Consider the following 21168-nt stretch of genomic DNA (forward strand, 5'->3'; position numbering starts at 1 on the left):
ATGGCAAAAAACAAAAACAAAAAAAAAAACAGGAAGAGGCAACAGTCAGACGGTAATTCATCATTTATTGTCAACTAAATACATAAATACATAAAGTACAAAATAAGGAACTGATAGTTAGATGTCAAGCAACATCTTCCATGTAGTCTGCACCCAAACTTATCTGTGAAACGCTCACATCCTGAGTGGTTTCATCAAGCTACAAGAAAGAAATGAGAGAAACCAAATCAATAAGATGCTAAATCAAAGTCAAGGTCAAACTGTTCAAAAGTCACTTCCTCATTGGGCCTCTTTAACCACCCATCTTTTCCATTTACAAAACATCCCACTCTCACTTCTTGCCTTTTACACAATGCACGCTTATCAATAAGGCCACTGTTAACATTCGTCCCTCTTCACATAGAATGGTGAAGTGGGACCATGATTAAATGACATTCTTTACAAGCTTATTATTGGAATAGTTTACCTCAAAAACAATCAAGATCCATAGTCATTTAAAATCCTTTTGAAACAAGGTTTAAGATGCAATGTCAACACAAATATTGAGGATGGAAACAACGATACCTTATCACTGATGTCAGGCCCCTCTATCAAGACGACCTCTATTTCCTCATCGATGCTCACTTCACTCTTAGAGTTTTCAGAACGATGACTGAAGAGAAACGAGAGAGATCAGAACACTTCGTTAGATTCAGACGGAGCAAATTAACATGGGACCTGTAAAACACCTCATGGGCACAGTCTTTACCTGTTGAAGTCATCGTCATAGTCATCTTCATCTGCAAAGCACGTTTTTCAAAAAGAAACGAGATGTGACATTCAGACGGGTTTGATGTTTATTGAAAAATATATATAATGATATTTCCTACCCTGCAAAAGGGATCTGGTTTTCTCATTTGGTGTGGGAAAGTCTTTGATGCCCTTATCTTTAGAACTAGATGTCCCTAAGACAACAATCAAAGAGAAAAGATATTACTGTCAAAATAATTTCAGTCAGGGGAATCTTTATGCACTTTGTGAGTTGATTCAATTTTAATTCAGAGAGTCAGGATCTGACTCAGATGATTCATGAATTTTGGATGGGGTAAATTCTGTGTAAAGATTAAATGGCATTCTAAAATATGTCAGCTCCGCCCACAAATAGAAATAGTGGGTTTAACAATCAGAAGCAGCTCTGCAGCTTTCATTTTGTGTAATGGAAATGGTTCAGACTGACCTAATTTCTGTGCAAATAGGTTCATTCCCTTTAAATATTTAGTTCAAGACTGAACTTTTCATCCTTTGACCTTTCCTTTTATATTGTTTTTTTTTAAGATGTAAAATAAAGCATTTTTTCCATCTCTGAAGCCACCGTTTTTATATGCACGGTGGATGTTGCTGCAGAGCACAACTTCGTTTGCACTTTTAAAATAATCATATTTATCGATCCAGAATCATCTGAGAAGGAATCGTGATCGATTTCACAACTGGCTTGCTACCATTCTTGTCAGATGAATGATCTTTTTGGCTGCTCTCGGCAGAGATGGATCCTCCCACGCTCTTCAGCTGCGCGTCTGTGGTGAAAGCTTTTCCTAAACTGCTGCCCGAGCCTTCTCTCCTGAAAAACAGACAGGATCAGACTGCATGCACTTTGTAAAGCGAGATGACATCCATATGAGAAGTGGACGAAGAGGGAAGTTATATGGCAGGAGACAGACAGGAATTATCCCAGCTCACCTGGGTCTGGGCCTGTTATCACAGTCAGAGAGCATGTCCTCTCCATCTCCCTCTTTATCACTGCCTATAGCAGACAGGCTGAGGCCAGACAGAGCAACATTGTATGTTCATCCACACATACACATACACATACACATGACAGCCAGAAGAACAAAGTCAGGGGTATTAAGAGAGAGAGATACATAGGAAACATGCAGAACAAATGCAGACAAGGAAAGAAACGAAAAGGATAAAAGGTTTTTAAAAAACAATTATGACGCCATTCATTTTGGTACCAGTTATTGGAGTTTCTTTTTGACAGTATTGGGTAATAGCGTTATGGTATGAACTATATCACAAAATTGTGATAGCCGCAAACAACACTTGTAATGACAGTAAAAATCAAAAGGTGGCAATTTAATAATATTGGAAAGTCTTACCACAGTTAACATGACGTTATTTAATAAACGAGACATTATTTAATTAGTCAAGCTCTAAAACATATTTGTGAGTCTTGAAAATTTAAAGGAGGCGGTTCAGTTATTGAATGCAATTGTTACTCTGTGTGTAAGCTTATTTAGCTCTCTAAAACTGAACTGACCACTGTATTCTGCTGCTTTAAGATCAAACTTAAACACACAACCCCAGTGGGGGTAAACAGCCTGATTTTGCACCCATGGGTTAAGATGGACGCAGTGGGCTTGAATGGCAGTGTGATCACTCCATGCACACTCACTCATTGAGGCTAGTGCCCCTCCTCATTTGGGATAAGGATCGCCCTGACAGGCTTCCTTCCCTCTGCCAGGGCTGACTTCTCAGGAGGGGGAAAACACAGACAGAGCACAGACACGGTTACAGAAAGAGGGCGAGAGAAAGAGCGACAGGAACAAAAAGCAAGAGGGAAAAGGTGCAACATACAACAAAGCTCCAAGATCTACCCGTTATGTGTCAGTGAAAATCATAGTAAAAATGCAAATACACTCAGAAAACAGGAAGTACTTACTCTTTATAGCTTTTTTCAGAATGCCTCTGTCCTGAATAAGGCTTATCTGCCGAAGATAAACCACTGTTTTCACGTGCAGGATTAAGAGGCAAGAGTGAAAAGGAGAAGATACAGGTCAGAAAAACAAAAACACTTCTCTGTATCTCATCCACGAGCAGTTATTTGAGGTCTTTGTTTATAATTGTAACTTATGGGTGGGGGCCCCATCATATTTAAACAGTAAAACATGAACTACAATTATGTGCTTCAAAAACAAAAAGAACCTAGATGAATGTTTCTGAAATTGCAATCAAAGGTGTCAGTGGTTTAGATCATTTCGATTTTATTTGCTTTTTCAGTCTAAGTAGAACATGTGGGCACTGAAACAGTCCTTGTTCAAAGCTCTGAGTGGAAATCTGCTCCCACAACGACACTCAAACCAGGATTAAATGGCTTGAGGATGCTGTACGGTTGGTTGCTAGTAGGCATTTCTACCCACACGCAGTATTCAAACGCCTTACACCGTGTCTACACTGAACGCGAGCGGCTATAGCAGACAAAAGCAAATAGAATCCATTATAATAAGTGATGCGGTCTACACTAGATGCAATGTGACACGACAAATTCCCAACAGTAAACTGATGCCCTGCTCTATTTCTGACGTACTTCAAGTGCTCGTGCTACTTCTGACACAAAGCACAAATGGATTTGCAAATGTCGCTTAGTCACGTCCAGTGTAGATGGCCTCAAGCTGTCAAGTTTCCAACATGTAGAGGATTAGTAGGGTAATTATCAATGTATTTGTTTAATTTTTTCAAACTGACAATTACATATGTATTTGAAACGGTTAATTTAATTCATGTTTTTTTTAAATGCAGTTGTATGTAACAATAAACATATAAATGGATTAACATATTAATTTAATTTGTATATATAGTATTTACAAATTGCTCTTCTTTATGCCTTTGCCAAATGCTTTTCTATCTGCCATCTGAGCAAAATAACATGCCGTTGGACAGTTTACACTTGGGAATTTTTTTTTTTTTTACATTTATTTTATTGTTACATTTAACTAACATTTTAACTATGACTTAAATAAACAGTTTGTTTATTATTTGTCCATTTGAACAGAGATTTATATATTTACATTTACATTTCTGAATTAAACATAATTTATGTCTTCATTTTCTTTTAAGTTGCAGTCAATACCAACAGTTTGTCACCTATAATTCCCAACTTTCATTTAAAATGAATGACTTCTTGATACTTTGTCAGTGTGAATGGTCTACATGAGAAGCCATGATTGTTATTTCTCCTAGTGAAGGTATCCTTACCAGCCATAGGTCTTCTGAGGTTTAGGAAGAGGATCATCGAAGAATGAGTCTCCTTCCTCATCCTCATCCTCCAGTCCAAATTCCAGTGCTCTCCTCAGTGGGGTGGGAAGGTTTTTCCCATTCCCTAATCCCTCCTCTGACCCTTCAAACGCTTGAACAGACCCTCTGTTCTTCTGAGACCCCAGTGTTTCACCAGGTCTTCTTTCTCCAGCCTATGGCAAAGATGCAATATAATCAAAATACTGTAATAATAACATCATCAAAAGGCCTCAAGCTACAGATTTCATCTGATCAACATGAACAATGAGCATCATCTGCTATGCTCATGTAAAGTAACTACAGGTTTGGAACCAACGGTATACCATAATTAACTTGAGTGTTATGTTTACAAGTGGGGTATTATGAGCAAAAAAAAAAAAAAAAGAAATCACAGAAGAAAAAGCCCCCATTCACCCGCGTAGTTTTAAAACATGACATTCTCAAGTAAAATTGCCTGGAACTTTCTGTTAATAGAGGATTAAAAGATTAGAAGAATATTTGACTTAAGTTACAAGAAAAGTGGGTTGTCAAAATGCCCATTCTGAAACTGGCCCACATCAATGTTAACCTTCAACTTATGATGAAAAAAAATGCAGCGTCATTCAACCCACTCACAAATTGATCCATTAGTTTGTATAGGACAACTTCAAAAGAGGGTTTTTACTTGAGATGAAATGTTTCAGAATTAGTGTACATTATCCAAAAGTAAGTGATTAGACGAGTCGACGACACATGCAGATAATCTGGTAAATAATCTGTGTTAGTAAGTGTTAAAATACTTTCACACTAGTACTGGGTGACTAGCAGAAGCTTTGTCAGTTCCTTTGCCCTTGAAGTTTTTTTTTAAAGACTGATCTCGTTTTTATTGTGTATTAGCTTAAATCTGCTCTGCAATAGCCAGTTTACTATATCAAGTGCTAAGATGGTTTCAATTCAACCATGGGCTACGTTTAGCACCATTACACATTATAAGCGCTTTCTGCATCTCCATCTTGACTACTAAGCAGTAATTGTGTCTTGAGACATGAATTTCACTTGAACATGTGATGATAATAATGGAAAGAGGCACAAATCTACCTGGTTACTTCTACCAAGTAACAGCTAAATGTGTGCAGACACCATCCATTTATGAATCATTTATGTGACCTAAAGAAAGCCACATGGTTGAGCTGATCAAAAGCTCCTGTGTCAGAGTTGACGCGCGTGTGCTTTACCTTTGGGCCAGCATTTTCTTCCTGCGCTGAACTGTGTTTAACAAATCCTTTATACCTGGGTATCTGAGCACCAGAATACAACCATCAGCTTCCCTTATACAACAATGACATGCTAGCCTCACTAAATCATACACAGATTTGGAAGGAGACGAGTTAAAAAACAAAAAAAACAGGATGACCTGCTACAGAATTACAAATGCACAGAAAACTGAAAATGCACAGATGACTGCAAGCAACAAAAAAATGCAGGCAAAAGTTGATGATACAAGACCTATATCTATTCACAGAACGTTCACTGACATGAAATTTGGGAAGAAGTAATTAATTTCTAACAATGAATAGGCTTTTTGTATTTATTTTCATTTTCTTTCATTTAGGGCCATAATAAACAAACAATATATATAATAATAATTATTATTATTATTAATAAATATATAAATATATGTAGTACCTGACAAAAGTTTGGAAAAAATTACTATTTTTTATGTTTTTGAAAGAAGTCTCTTATGCACATCAAGCATTTATTTAATCAAAAATACAGAAAACAAATGTTTTCTATTTTATTTTAATATACTTTAAAACATAATTTATTTCTGTGATGCAAAGCTGAATTTTCATCAGCCATTACTCCAGTCTTCAGTGTCACATGATCCTTCAGATATCATTCTGATATGCTGATTTATTATCAATTTGGGAAACAGTTGTGTTGCTTAATATTATTATTTAAAACCTCTGGTACTCTTTTCAGTATTCTTTGATGAATTTAAAGTTAAAAAAGAAAAGCGATTATTTAAAATATATTTTGTAACAATATACACTACTGCTCAAAAGTTTGGGGTCAGTAATTTCTTTTTCTTTTTCTTTTTTTTAAAGCAAGGATGTGTTAAATTGATTTAAAAAAATCTGATAAAAAAAATTAAAAACTGATAAAAAAAAGTGATAGTAACGATTTATATTGTTAGAAAATATTTATATTTTAAATAAATGCTGTTCTTTTTAACTTTTTATTTATCAATGAATCCTGAAAAAAGCATCACAGGTTCCAAAAAAATATTAAGCAGCACAACTGTTTCCAACATTAATAATAAATCAGCATATTTGAATGATTTCTGAAGGATCACGTGACACTGAAGACTGGAGTAATGGCTGATGAAAATTCAGCTTTGCATCACAGAAATAAATTATATTTTAAAGTATATTAAAATAGAAAGCCATTATTTTAAATTGTAATAATATTTCACTGTTTTTACTGTATTTTTGATCAAATAAATGCTTCCAGACATTTGACCGGCACTGTATATGCAGATATATATTGTTTAGATTATGGTCCAAAATGAATAAAAATAAATAAATCTAGCGAGGGCATATGTGTGTATAAATCTTAATTTAAAACAATCACCTTGTTGTGTGAGACTACATTCTGTGCAGGTCACAAGCGCTTGCCTGCGCTGTGGTAAAACCCCTTTGCCCTTTGTGAGTCAAAATACAATGACTGCATGAAATTACTATTGTCCATCACCCACCATCTAGATGAACGATATAAAATATGCTGATGAATCACACACAGGAAACACTGCTACCTATCACTACACGCATCTTCTATTCATAAAACAAATTATGTTTTAGGGTTAAACTTAGTGGGCTGGATGAAATGAAAATGAAAAAGAGATGAAAATTGTGCATGCTATAAAACAGAAATGTTTGATGACATATTGCGGGACAACAGCCTACCAAAAGTGGTATTAGACGCAACAAAAAGCAACTCATATTTGATATTCAACAAAGATCAGAGATTATAATCTAGTCAAAAGGTGAGAGGGAAGTGTGTGAGAGAAAGATAAGCAGAGACAGAAAAACAAACACAGAAGGACAGGAAGTCAGTTTACCTTGCTAGCGGAAGATGAAATGATTCTATCTTCAGCAGTTTTACTTGAGGAGTTAAGTGCATCGCTGCTGTCACTGGTAACCTATAAAGGATATTACTGACCTCATTATATTGGTACACAACAGACATCACAAAAAAGAACGCATTTAAGGTTGCTTACCACACTTCGACACTGTATGAAGAAGCATTTGTACATTCCTAGGAAGTCCTGAAAGTCTATAGCTATGTAAAGTTATAGAAAACAGAAAGAAGTGGAAGACAAAACTCCATTAGCAACTATTACAATGAATGACAAGATTGACCCTAAAATGGTGGACAAATAAACACGATCATAAAAACTTACTGTCGTTTGTGTCCTTGCCTTTGGCTCTGAGTTCCTCAGTGACGTAACTGTCCAGCATGTTTCTTTTTATATGCAAATATGAAAAGAATCAAATTAGTAAAATATGTGGCAATTTATAGCAATTGCAACAGAAATGCACTAGGCTAAAACTACTGATCTTTTATAATGCCTTCACATTAAATGAATAGTTCACTTAAATTGAATTTCTTTCTTCTGTTGAACACAAAAGAAGATATTTTGAAGAATGTCGTAACCGGACAGTAGATGGACCTCCATAGTATTTTTTTTTCCTACTATGGAAGTCAATGGGGTCCATCAACTGTCCGGTTACGACATTCTTCAAAATATCTTCTTTTGTGTTCAACAGAAGAAAGAAATTCATACAGGTTTGAGGGTGAGTAAATAATGAACGAATTTTCATTTTTAAGTGAACTATTCATTTAAGAGACCTTTATTCAGATTTGTATGCTGAAATAGTCATCAAGTCACCTTCATTTATACAGTGCTTTTAACAGTATAGATTGTTTCAAAGCAGCTTTACAGTGATAATAGGAAATGAAAGTAACAGAGATTGTTTTGGCTTTACAACAGCTCTAGAATAAAGTTATTCTAGTTCACTTCCGTTGCAAAGATCATTAGTTGTTAACTTAGGGGCCGCTTACACAACACCGTTCTAACAGAAAACCCTTAACGGAGTTCTGAAATGCACTGTTCTGAAATACACACTGTTCCAAAGTCATGAGAAAGGCCATGACCACAACGACAAGAACCTCAATCAGACATGACTACAGAAGAGCAAACCAACAATGTGGGAAGATGTCAACACTCTCAGTCGTTACATAAACGATGGTTTCAGTACCAGTAAGTTCAGATATTTCCTAGAGTTCGTGGCATTCAGAGTCCACAATGCTGAACAAACCTGCTGAACTGTGGGAAAAGATCAGCGAAAATGCCAATAACTGCATCTCTGTTGATCTCCCCACTTCTGTTCTGTAAAATCAAATCAAAAGATTAAAAATAAAATCACTCACTAATGTTTTTATATTTATTTAATCCTATGGTGATTAATTACCAAATTATAAATTATAATGATTTATTACCAAATGAATAATAAAATAACTAAAAAGTAATGAATACTTATTATTTTATAAATAAATAAATTAATAATTACATACTATAAGGGTACATTGTATTAATTATAAAGTAATTTTTTTTTAAAAGTTACCTTGTCATGACTGTCAAATTTCTTGCGGGCATCAGCAATTTGACGTGGCAATAATTCCTAAACACCATCCACAAACATTAATATAATCATTGCAGATTGCACTCTAAAGAATATCTATTAAACATTATTTAAAATTTATATTTAAATATATAAAATTGTATATTTGTTATTTTCATACACATTTTTCATATAAATCGCATGTTTGGGGTAATCACATTGAGCACCTAAAAACAAGACACAATATCACAATGTATAATCATGAGACTATAGTACTTGAAGTCTCGTCTGACATGACAGAAGTCACGCAGCGCAAGTGGCATGATTAAACAAACGCACGTAAAGCGCCCGCAAAACAAGACGAAAAGTCTAGAAGTAGGACAAGCTTGTTTTGCACAAGTATCTTAACAGGAAAACCTTTTTTTGCAGCACCACCTAACGTTGTTCATTTACATCATGCTTCCCTTGTGTGACCTGAATAAATTGCCTGGGGTTTGTGATGTGGGGGTAAACCGGTGATATGAATCAACCCAAGATGTGCTTCTCCAACCACAAGTGAAATAAGTGGGTTAGCACTATTACTAGTCTGAGACTGGATCTTCTCCTGCGAGTGCATCAACCCTACCTGTGCTTACTGTACGTGTGGGTGCAAAAACAGGTTACAAAGAGATCTAGAGAGATAACGTATGGACTGGACCAGATAGCGGTGGTAAAGTACCTTGGGAAAAGTTCTCTCAGTCAGCCGATCTCCCTGAGTAAAGAAGACAGGAGGGAAAGTGAGAGAGTCACTCAATCTGAAAGGCAAGGATTGATCAGACTGGCTGAAATGAAGAGCATCAAAAATCACCTCTGCGAAAATGGAGGTCTTGTCCTTATGCCGGCCCCTCTTCACCAACTCTAGCAGGAGAGGGGTGTTTTTATTCACCTCCGATTCGGAGATGCCAAGCTCTTTAGACAGAGTTTCACGACTGTCGAGCCCATTCAGCTAAACAACACATAAGTACGTTAGGCGTTAGGTTTAGATGAAAGAGATGTGGGATCACAGAGGATACAGTACATCACATTCAAATCAATCATAACACGTGCATGAATTTCTGAAAGACAACTCAAACCTTACTGCGTATATATGACAGTGTTGCGTATTATGTGACACTGACGTACCGTGCTGATTTCAGGTTGAAACACAGCGAGAGTGAAGTCTAAATTGAAGACTTGCAGGAAGTCAGTGATAAGACCTGCTACCAAGCGCCCTGCAAGAAGAGCAAGACAAGCTGAAAATGCAGAATTTGCATATTTATTAAATAAAAGATATTGTTAAATATTGTTAAAAATCGTGTAATGCCTTGCCTCCAGTTTAGACAAGCACTAGATTATTTATTCATTTTTCTGCTTATTTTTCTGAATTGATTCTGTTTTCTCATCATTTTATAAACACAGTTCATCCCGGGCCTTTAATTGGCTGGCAATAAAACACCATAAGATAAGTAGATAAAAAATAAGAAGATAAATTGTTGGACACTGACTTTACAGTATATACTGTAAAGAAGTCTCTTCTGCTCACCAAGGCTGCATTTATTTGACCCAAAATACAGCATCTGAAATAGAAAACTTTTGTGACATTATAAATGTCTTTACTGTCACTTTTGATCAATTTAATGCATCCTTGCTGAATAAAAGTATTAATTTCTTTAAAGAAAAAAGAAAAAAATCTTACTGATCCCAAACTTTTGAACGGTAGTTTATAATGCTACAAAAGACTTCTATTTCAGATAAATGCTGTTCTTTTGAACTTTATATTCATCAAAAAATACTGACTATTTTTTACACAACTGTTTTCAACATTGAGGATAATAATAAATGTTTCTTGAGCATCAAATCAACATATTAGAATGATTTCTGAAGGATCATGTGACACTGAAGACTGGAATAATGATGCTGAAAATTCAGCTTTGCCAATACAGGAATAAATTACATTTTAAAATATATTTAAATAGAAAACAGTTATTTTAAATTATAAAATATTTCACAATATATATTTTTTTGATCAAATAAATGCAGTCTTGGTGAACAGAAACATTAACATTTAAAAACATTAAAAAAATCTTACCAATCTAAAACTTTTGAATGGTAGTGTATAATATCGCTCTTTCTCACACACACACATATATACATACACATATACATATTTTACAAAGTCAGCAAGTGTATGATGCAGAGTGTTTCCTGTTCAGATCCTAGAAGTATGTAGGTAAAAGAGTAGCAAAACTCGAGAGCACGTCGTAGATGTGAATTTGAGAACTTGTACAATAAATATTCATACTTTTACGTGAACGTTTAAACTCACAGCTCCAATGTGAAAACCTGTAAAATAAAAATCTGAAGTTGAATGCTGAAATTTGCACTCGCAGACAAAAGTCACAAACCTGTATTCTGAATTTGAAGCTGCAGACAAGTAGTCACAAATGTGTAAAATGCCATTCACAGAAATACAATGACAGACACAAACTTGTAATATATATTTGCATTTATTCTTACATTCACATTCGCAGAACAACCTCAATTAGGCACTTGCAACTTCTCAAATCTGTCACTGCAATTTCAAATTTTGCACCTTGACTTTTGCAACTCTTTTCACAATATATCAGGTGCAAAAGCTTTCCTGTAGCTCAAACAGTAGAGTGTTGGTGTTTGCAATGCCAAGGTGATGGGTTCGATTCCCAGGGAAAGCAAGAATTGTTAAGAATGTGAATGTGTACCTTGAAATGCAATGTAAGTCGCTTTGGATAAAAGCGTCTGCCAAATGCATAAATGTAAAACTAACTTGTGTACTTGAAACTCAGTGACGGCGAGAGAGAAAGGGGGGCGGGAGCGGGGGTGTTCAAAGGAGCCGTTTTATTGGTTGGCGCCTAGCCAATGAAATGGGACTTCTATTGTACGCGATAATGTCATGAAACCTGCGTCCTCGGGGATGCTCTGAAACGCTAACATGGTTTAATGCATAAGACTGATATTAAAATAAATAAATTATATAATCAAACTCAAGAAACACCATACAAATAAAGCGTACAGAAAAGCAATTGAGCACAGAATATGAACGCAATGCGTTTAATTGTACGTTAAGCATTTTCCTCCCATAAAAACGCTTAATGAGGCTTAATGCACCAACAGTTATAAAAATAAAAAACCACACAATTAGTTATACATTATTAATAAAATACAGGCAGCAGGTTTATTTGCACTGAACAAAAATTTGCTTTCTTTCGTCATCTGTGCTCATCTGCTTTCTGTAGTATGCATTATTAGTATGGTGTTTACTGAGTTTGATAATATCATTTATTTCTTTTAATATCAGTCTAATGCATTGAGCCATTTTAGCGTTTCAGAGAGTACCCGAAGATGCTGATTTCATGACATCATTGCGTACAATAGAAGTCCCATTTCATTGGCTAGGCGCCAACCAATAAAACGGCTCCTTTGAACACCCCCGCTCCCGCCCCCCTTTCTCTCTCACCGCCTCTGAGTTTCAAGTGCACAAGTTAGTTTTGCACCTGATATATTGTGAAAAGAGTTGCAAAAGTCAAGGCGCGGAATTTGAAATTGCAGTGACAGATTTGAGAAGTTGCAAGTGCCTAATTGAGGTTGTACTGCGAATGTAAGAATAAATGCAAATATATATTACAAGTTTGTGTCTGTCATTGTATTTCTGTGAATGGCATTTTACACATTTGTGACTACTTGTCTGCAGCTTCAGATTCAGAATACAGGGTTGTGACTACTGTCTGCGAGTGCAAATTTCAACATTCAACTTCAGATTTTTATTTTACATTTTCACATTGGAGCTGTGAGTTTAAATGTTCACGTACAAGTACGAATATTTATTGTACAAGTTCTCAAATTCACATCTACGACGTGCTCTTGAGGTTTGCTACACTTTTACCTTCAGATAAAAGTTGTATAATGTATGTATTCCACCTGTAAGTAATCTCATCAAAGCAAAACTTTTTGGAATCCAAACTTACCATTATTACGCTGCAAAATTAAGCGTATTTGCACTCTTGTGCATTTCATGTCTTGTGAAAGTGATTTTAGTGATGTTTTAATTTTTTGGGATGGATCTAGATATATCTTGTACAGCACTTTGGTCAACCAAGGTTGTTTTAAATGTGCTTTATAAATAAAGTAATCTTGAAACTTGAAACTTACCATCCTTCGTGTTGAGGGACTTTTTCAGGTTTTCATTCACAAGAGGCGTTTTATTCTATTTAAAAGAGTTGACATCTAAATGACACATTGAATCTTGCAGATCATTCATGCAAAAATATTCAATGAATGTAACAGCATTTAATCAGCAAGATAATCTACTTATAATTACCTCAACTTTGTCCTGCTCCTCCAAGGCAAGAAAAACAGCCGCACGCAGCTCTGCCTGTAAACCAGAGAGACCTATCATCAGTCCATGTGTCCTTTAGTCAGACATATTTATAAAAGTACAGCACCAAACAGACCCGGGATCAGTACAGCTCAAACTGCAGAGATGTTACTGTAGCTGCAGAGTCAATAAAGAAACACTTTTATGTACAAATACGGTATAATTAAAAGGTGGTTTTATCCATAGCGGGGTAAAGGAATTATAATACAGGTTAAACCAGATTATTTGCGGCCTGGTCATTTCAGATGACTTCCTCACCTTGGCCAAATAAGATAAATCAAGAGACTTTTGCAGACTTGCCGGTTAACTAGAATCATGATTAGTTTAATATTAAAACAGCCGAGAAAAACAATGACACTGTATGTCTCATCTTTAGTGATATGAGGGGAAATGAAACAAGGGCGCACTGCCATAACTCAATGTTATCACAACAGTGACTGTTGTCCATTTGTTCCCATAACAACTTTAGCATCCCTATGCTATGCTGCTAACAAACATTGTGCTTAGAAAACGAAATATGTCCCGTATGAGACAGTCATTATTCCGGCTTCATAAAGACTTTAAGCGTGTTTCGAAATAGACAGAAAAAGTACCTTGATTTTATTCAAAACACCACTGTTTTCCAAGTTTTGGATCAGTAGATCTCTGAGTTCCGTGTCCTCTTCCGTCGCAGACATCTTTAGTTTGCGTCATGTGACAGGCTGGCTCATGCTGGAAACCTGCGCACCTTGGCGGCTGTCAATGGTATTGCAAATGGGTTCATAGTGGACATGTGCGCAGTCACAGTGCTGCTGTGTATGTTCCAACCAGGTGTTCAAGGATTGTTTTAGAGCAGTGATTCTCAACCGGTGGGCCGCGGCCCTCTGGTGGGCCTCGGAGCGTCATCTGGTGGGCCATGTAGGCAGTGGTAGACTACCCCCAAAATAATTTTTATTTATTTTTTAATTTACAAATCTTGTTATTTTCTAATTATCTAATTGTTCTTATGAATTTATATGATCAAAAACACTCAAGTCAAGTCAAAATGCATTATCTAAAAGCAAATTTAGGTTTAAATATCACAAAACCAATCATGTCAGATTGAACGTTTGTTTGATCAGACGCAGTAACATTACGTTACTGTTATATTGTTAAATGTTTTCTGAAAAGAAAAGCAGATGTGGGAGACAGACCTGTGCAGGGAAAAGCTTCGAAGTGTGTTGTGAGAAAATACGACGCTGAATACATTAAATTTGGATTTATAAGGGCAGGTACTGAGGGAGTCGCACACGGACGAGAAGCGCAGCGCGCGCTGCGTCTACAACTCGAGGTATCGAACACGCGCACTTTCTCAGTTTATGGCCAGCAATATTGTTATGTTTAAGGACATTACGAAATGAGTCTGCAGTCTGAACACTTTACCTCAGGACGTACATTAACTGAATTAATTGAGAATCTCACCTGAAAATCCGGTCATTTTCATCCACACAGCTGATTTCTGTAAATTTGAATATAAAACTAAATGTATCTTGCAGCACAGGGTGAAGTCAGTATATAGGCTACATTAATGACGCTTTGATTCAAATGTAATGTAGTAAATTTAATATAAAACTATGTAAATGGCGCTCTGTGGCGCGACAGGTTTTTGAACCGAATCTTGAGCCATAGCTGGCGCTGCGGACAGACGCCGCCGGTGTGTGTACACTCATAGAAAATAATGTGTTCGAATTTTAAAGATGTGCCGCTGCGCTTCTCGTCCAGTGTGCGACCCCCTTAAACCGAAGGCGCATGTGGAGAAATGTTGTTGAATGTGGATTCAGGTGTTGAATGTGGAGAAATGTTGTCATATGAGGAGCTAAAACCATCAAAGCTGCAGAGACATTTGTAAAAAACTGGGCTGTTTAATATTGTTTTAAACAGTAAAGTTCATATCACTAACTGTATTTGATAAATTACACTTACAGTATAGGCTATGCAAATTGGGGTGAATGAACTTTGTTGAACATTTCGTATCTATACCACGAATGTTATTTCTCCTGCCATTCATACGGCAAACATTTTTTGGCGTGCATATGATGCAGTTTTCGCGTGCATATGATACGCACTGTATAGCGTGTAATACGCACGCACTCCCCACCCCTAATCCTACGCATATGCACGCAAAAAAACATTTTTGGCCTATAAATGGCACGAGAAATAACATTCGTGTTATAGAGATCGTGTTGCAGCGAATAGAGAGAATCCCCTCTTGTGTGTCTGACCTGTTGTTAAAGGTATGTTAGCCTGTTATTGTTACTGGAATGGTTACTGAGTAAACTTGCAAAGTCTTTTTGATACAAGGACAGTTTTCATCTATATAGCTGACTCTGCTACAGTGGCATAACAGATTAACAGCAGAGTATATCATTGTACTTTTAGAATTTTCTGTTATTCTGTGTTCATACTATCATATGTGGAAAGGTGGTCCTCAGAAAGTTTTTAAACACTCATTGGTGGGCCATGAGTTGCAAAAGGTTGAGAACCCCTGTTTTAGAGTCTACAGTTCTATACATCAGCTGCCATTGAAATGGGATGGACGGAATCATACAGATAGCTCTCTGCAGATATAAATAAGACCTCATTGGCTGGGACTCGCCGTAGCTCATGAATATTAACAAGGTGCTTGATGGACGTCCTGCGGGGTCTCTAGTCTATACATTCTCCAATTAATAATCAAACCCGCAACAAGTATGGCATTTAATCCTTAAAACCTACTAGTATCTATTTTCATGCTACTAGTACTTATTTTTTAGATACTAGTATCTTTCCCATTAAGTATTTATTCATTAGCTACTAGTGCTTATTCTTTAGGTACTAGTGCCTATTTGTCAGATACTAGTGCTTATTCTTTAGGCATGAAAATAGATAGTAGGTTTTAAGGATTAAATGTTAAAACGGCTTGCCATATTGTTTTAGAGTCAGCAGTTCTATACATCAGCTGCCATTGAAATGGAAGTGAAATTGCTGACTTTTTTTGTCATGACAAAAAATGGAAGTTACTGAACACGTTTGACACACACACATAGTATTTACCATTTCACAACAAATTAGGGAAAACTTACTCCTATATATGGGTTATTCCTTTTGTTTCCTGTATGGGCCATTCTCATAGGTCTTTCTGTGTAACTGAAAACGAATATTACAATGTTGTAATTTATTTATAAATTTAAAAAAAAGGTATAAAAGTTATGCTAGAAATACGTTTTGCTTAAGCTCTGACACGGTGACTATTAATGATAGCTTATTTACACAATGGTAAGTAAGCCTACTTTTGGGGGATCTCTGCAATTAATGCTAACGGATTGTTTACTCTATATATTATAGAGCTCATTGATCCAAACTAAGTAATGATTTAAAAAAAATAATTCAAAAAAGTCATTACAAACAGTATGTTGAATAAAAGGGACATGCAATGTGGCAACACAATTTTTATTGAGTAAGAGATGTCAACACCAGCATGATAAAAATTGTACAAAGTTCACAATTTCAAAATGAAATATCACTGCAACTTGTGATCTTAAACACTTAGAGCAAAAAAAGTATCATACCAACAGAAATCATGCCATGTGGTTGAAAATTAAAATAAGAGAGAAAAAGATATAGCTAAAGAGCTGGATAGAGGAAGAGAGCAAGAGACATTAAGAAAGCTATGCTTCTTTATTTTTTAATAGAAAAATCCTGGTTTAAAATGGTTAATTAAAATCCATTTGAAATGGAAACTTGTAACCTGATGATTTCACAATTATTAATAAGAAAAGTATTCTGCATTCAAGCATGTGACACCATAGATAGTTTCTATTTAAATAGTCACAGATAACCTTTTGAAGTAGATAGTACAATATGTGCCAACTGAAAATGAGCAGCGGAATTGTGCTTAAAATCCCTTTTCCTGTCAAATCAGTTATGATAGTGGATGAGAGGATATTGTATTTTGCTATCAGTGTGTTAAAAGCGTTACTATCTTGGAAATTAGCTGCATACACAAAGCTTTCGGAGAGAGAAATGTGCTGTTGTTGGGGAGGAGATGTCTGGATATTACAGAATGATAAATAAGAAAGACTAGCACCTTTTGCATGAGCTCTCGGAAAACACAATGCTAGTCTCACTAATAGAAAAGAATAGATTTTCCAGAACAAAGTCCCACGTAGACGTTCAGCATCAACCAGAGTCATTTCACACTAAAAATCACTGTGACAGCTTTGACTCATGCTCGATAAATACAAATACCTTTAAAATCCACCACTGAAAATCATCCCTATTTCTGACTTTGCTTGATGCTTTCAATGGGCTTTGACTAAATGAAGACGAACGTGGGGTTCCCAGACTATAACTGTACATGTCCTTAAGATATGATGGAGTAATATGAACCGGTCGTGTCAGTAAACAACCCTCTTATAGCGAGTGAACGACCCTCACTGTTATCTAGACACGTGCCACGTCGCTTCATAGTTTAGTTATCAAAAATGAAAAGCATCCTGCTTCAATTTCCTTGATTCGTAGAGCTTAAAGTGCCGCTGATTTCTCATGAACGAAAAAAAAAAGAAAAAGAAAAAAGAATCAATGAAAGTGAATCGCAGGTAACCACAGAAGGCAAGCTGACCTCTCTTAATACTGTGTACAACTGATTGGAGTTCATTAATTGTTTGCATTGCTGATATAGTCGTATTTGTTGTGCACTGGTGACCAGATGAATCTCTACATGATTGCTTGGACAAAATCTACAAGACAAGTGCTCCATTACTATGACACAATGACGTATGGATGGTGACATTAACCCTGTATATCCAGCACACTGGTAAACTAACATTCACACACACATTTACTTTCTTCAAAGAAAAAACTAAACAAAACCAAAAAACTTCCCACAATTCAAACGTCTGGGCACCTCCTTGGTCTCCTGAAACAAATAAAAACACCAAAACATGGAAACAAAGGTGTCCCTGTGCAAAATCGAACATGAGAAATGTTAAATCATAATGCATTCATCCTTTTGGACTTGATCACCCATGTTTAAACCCTAAAACATGACTGTATTAAAAGATTTATATAAAACTTAATACTTTACATTTAGTAAAAAGATTCATCAGCTTTCTACTATGGTAAGAATAAGAAATTGCATATACCCAAACTTTTGCATCCCATATCTAAATAAATGATTGATTCGTTGTCATATATTGCTGATATTCTATCATACTACCACTAACATTTTACGATCATTAAATTAATAATTAATGTTGGATTGTCTCCTTGAAATTTTCTGTAGTTATTGGCCTCAAGCAGCCGGGCGTTACATTTAGAGAGCAGAAGTTATGAAATATTTCTTGGGATTTACACCAGTGAGTTTCCGTGTCATGATGTTTGCTTTCACAAGTTTTTTTTTCTATTTTTCCATCATTTTTGGGAATTAAAACGGGAAAATAAATAAATAAATAAAACAAGCAAAAAATTAAACAATACACATACTGCATTAGAGTGCCCACACTGACCACTATAAATATGATTCCGAAACCAAAAGACGTTTCTCAATATTGTTACAAAATGTACCCAAAATCGAACCACAAAAATGTACCACTGTACACCCATTGAACAGCCCGCACAGCACATTAGTTCCCATTAGTTCCATAAAGAGAAGCTCAGATCGAAGCTGATTGCCCTTACATTCCCTCAGTGTATCCCCTCTGCACCTCTTTAGATTTAAAATAATGGATGGTTTTTGTTTACAATTAATAAATACATATACACTATAAAATGTGCATACATTAGCAGCTATAAACAGTACATCACATTATGTCAGGTCATATGAAAAATGTACAAAACATGAATGTTCCTCAAAACATTTGCCATTGGTAGTCGTCATCTTAAAGCAAGGCAACAAATAAGTTATGTATTTTTTTTTTTTTGTCAAAAGCATAACAGAATCATAAATAATGCCAAATAATACAATAAATTACAGCAGCAAAAAAATCATACTAGTTATCCATACTTTTTTACATAATGGGTTTCTTTTGTTTCTTATCGATTCTTAACACTCTTATCACACGACCCCCATGACTCGGCCGATAGCCAATCGTAAAGCTACACTTGGATGCCTTGAACCGCTTGCTTTATGTTCTCCAAAAGAGCCTTGTTCTCCGGACTCTGGTACTGGTCCTGGTGAGTATACATATCTGTCAAAGTGCTCACATAAGTGTCAAAGTTTTGCTCGTTCATCGGCTCCTGCGGAACAGATCGGGATCATTGGAGGTTGAAGACAAAATCAATCATAAAATGTTCAATCAAACACACAATTAAGACAGAAAGGGAAGGGAAAAGAGGATATTTTAGGGAGGAATGAACCCACAATGCCTCGTTTAAAACTAAATATCAGCTAGGGTTTTATAGAAAATACATCTCTGGAAATGCAGGGCTTGACCAGTCACATTAAAATGGTCACTGTTTGTTGGTCAAAATCAAACGTAGAACTACTGCAATGTTTCTAAAAAAATATATATCTGATGGATAACAAAAGAATTAATGCACATACATCATGTATGCATGCACTGGTGTGAGATTCATGCTCATGAGTATGTAAGTAATAGTGATATCAAACAGATCGCCATGAGTAGCAGACAGATATCGATGAGCATCACTGTGCCTGATAAAAAAATGTGTTTTACATGAGTTTACTACCAAAAAATAAATATGGCTCATATTGCAACCCCAGCTTTCTTATCGCTATACCCTGAAGTGGTCAATATGTGTGGCACTGATACACTCTGGTAATATGTATGGACCTTCATGATGCATACACTTCGTAGTGTGTGCTACAAAAGGGGGGAGGACTAGGGGGAGGAAAATGATAGTGAGGAGAAGGATAAAGTTAGACTATGGAAAATGAATCTCTTACTCTGTGGGGCATCTGTAAACAGCAGTAATTTTTAACAGGGGCCTCTTTCAGTGGCATCGGTTTCTACAGAAGGGAGAGGTGTAGAGAAAAGACTATTAGCCTGGCTAAAAGCCAGAGGTCAGTGGTCTCAATAAAACTGACATACTCGACTTTACATGTGGAAGTACAGAACACCACACCGCAAAACATTTGCTATTCCTCAGCTTTTTTTGTCTTGTTTTCCAGTACAAATATCTAAAAATACATTTACTTAAGAAGCTAAATGTTTTCTAAAAAAAAAAAAAAATTCTAAATGAAGTGAATTTAAGCATAAAATAAGACAAAATATCTGCCAATGGGGTGAGAAACGCAAACTTAGATCATAGTTCACCCAAAAATAAATTTTGTCTGTCATCATTTACTCACCCATATGTTGTTCCAAACCCGCAAGACTTTCATGCATCTTCGAAACACAAATAAAGATATTTTAATCCTGAAATCTGAGAGATTTCTGTCCCTCCACTGAAAGTCCATGCAAGAGAACGTAATAGTAACCATATGAATTGAGCGGTTCAGTCCAAATTTTCTTACATATAAACGTTCATCCAAGAACCAACGAGGTTCATTCTTTCTCGCGGGGGGCCGCTTGTTTGAAGTTTAAAATCATTGGTTACCCGTAAGCCAATCACATAACGTTTGGTTATGGCGTGTGTTATGCGCATGCTCAGCCGCATCTAACTTCCACTGTAAACACATGTATGAAGCGAAAACAAAACCATCGAGCGAAATACCGGAGTGAACATGGCTGTGAACGACTTTTGCAGATTATGTGAAGTAAATCTACGCATCCACGGTACAATCAGCGTCTACGTCACGGCTCTCAGCCCGCCCTCTTTTCGTTGATTGGCTGGCTGTTTTCAGGCCGGAGGAAAACGGAAAGCTATGACGCTGTCTCAGACTGAGTACAGAAGCGAAATGAAATTGAGCGGAAGTACGAACGAAGTCTGATGTAGTCAGGCTAGCACATTTGAGCTTCTATAAGAGGTTTGTTCCAGTGCGTTAAGCACGTACGGTTGAGCTTCTGTTCATGTTCGCTGATCAATGTTTATATGTGAATAAAAGCCTAGCGTGTCTCTTTTCAG

At 36.2% G+C, this 21168-nt stretch overlaps 2 protein-coding genes across 16 annotated transcripts in view; both read right to left on the minus strand.

Moving 5' to 3' along the window:
* Positions 1 to 45: 45 nt before the first annotated feature.
* Positions 46 to 13845, minus strand: cep43 (centrosomal protein 43). Of its 6 annotated transcripts, XM_084090915.1 has the most exons (21): positions 13737 to 13845; positions 13087 to 13140; positions 12918 to 12972; positions 9876 to 9964; positions 9562 to 9699; positions 9433 to 9465; positions 8718 to 8774; positions 8412 to 8482; positions 7493 to 7554; positions 7310 to 7371; positions 7151 to 7231; positions 5265 to 5327; positions 4012 to 4223; positions 2699 to 2761; positions 2432 to 2506; positions 1717 to 1794; positions 1479 to 1597; positions 870 to 944; positions 749 to 779; positions 565 to 652; positions 46 to 199 (listed from the first exon to the last, which is right to left on the minus strand). In XM_084090915.1, the coding sequence occupies exons 1-21, from the start codon at positions 13818 to 13820 to the stop codon at positions 125 to 127; spliced, it is 1665 nt and encodes a 554-aa protein (XP_083947041.1). In that variant the 5' UTR covers positions 13821 to 13845; the 3' UTR covers positions 46 to 124. The 6 variants fall into 6 exon arrangements, with proteins under 6 accessions (XP_083947041.1, XP_083947042.1, XP_083947043.1 ...); XM_084090916.1 differs by lacking the exon at positions 5265 to 5327; XM_084090917.1 differs by lacking the exon at positions 2432 to 2506.
* Positions 13846 to 16574: 2729 nt separating this feature from the next.
* myt1la (myelin transcription factor 1-like, a) overlaps positions 16575 to 21168 on the minus strand; it is a 61203-nt gene continuing 56609 nt past the window's right edge. For 8 of the 10 annotated variants that reach the window (XM_084090254.1, XM_084090251.1, XM_084090258.1 and 5 more), the window contains 2 exons: positions 20048 to 20110; positions 16575 to 19377 (listed from right to left, as the gene is read on the minus strand). In XM_084090254.1, the coding sequence (XP_083946380.1) occupies positions 19237 to 19377; positions 20048 to 20110 (204 nt within the window). In that variant the 3' untranslated portion in view covers positions 16575 to 19236. The remainder of the gene's footprint in view (positions 19378 to 20047; positions 20111 to 21168) is intronic. The other 2 variants (XM_084090250.1, XM_084090257.1) reach the window with 1 other exon arrangement.

Source organism: Abramis brama (genome assembly GCF_963993115.1).
Source record: "Abramis brama genome assembly, chromosome: 18".
NCBI lineage: Eukaryota > Metazoa > Chordata > Actinopteri > Cypriniformes > Leuciscidae > Abramis > Abramis brama.

Excerpts from the sequence above, each read along its gene's own strand:
- cep43 (XM_084090915.1), bottom strand. The coding sequence starts at position 13,820 with ATGTCTGCGACGGAAGAGGACACGGAACTCAGAGATCTACTGATCCAA. Across the intron at positions 2,507-2,698 it reads TCTGAAAAAAGCTATAAAGA|TCAGCCCTGGCAGAGGGAAG; the intron begins GTAAGTACTTCC and ends CCTCCTGAGAAG. Across the intron at positions 200-564 it reads GGCCTGACATCAGTGATAAG|CTTGATGAAACCACTCAGGA; the intron begins GTATCGTTGTTT and ends TCTTTCTTGTAG.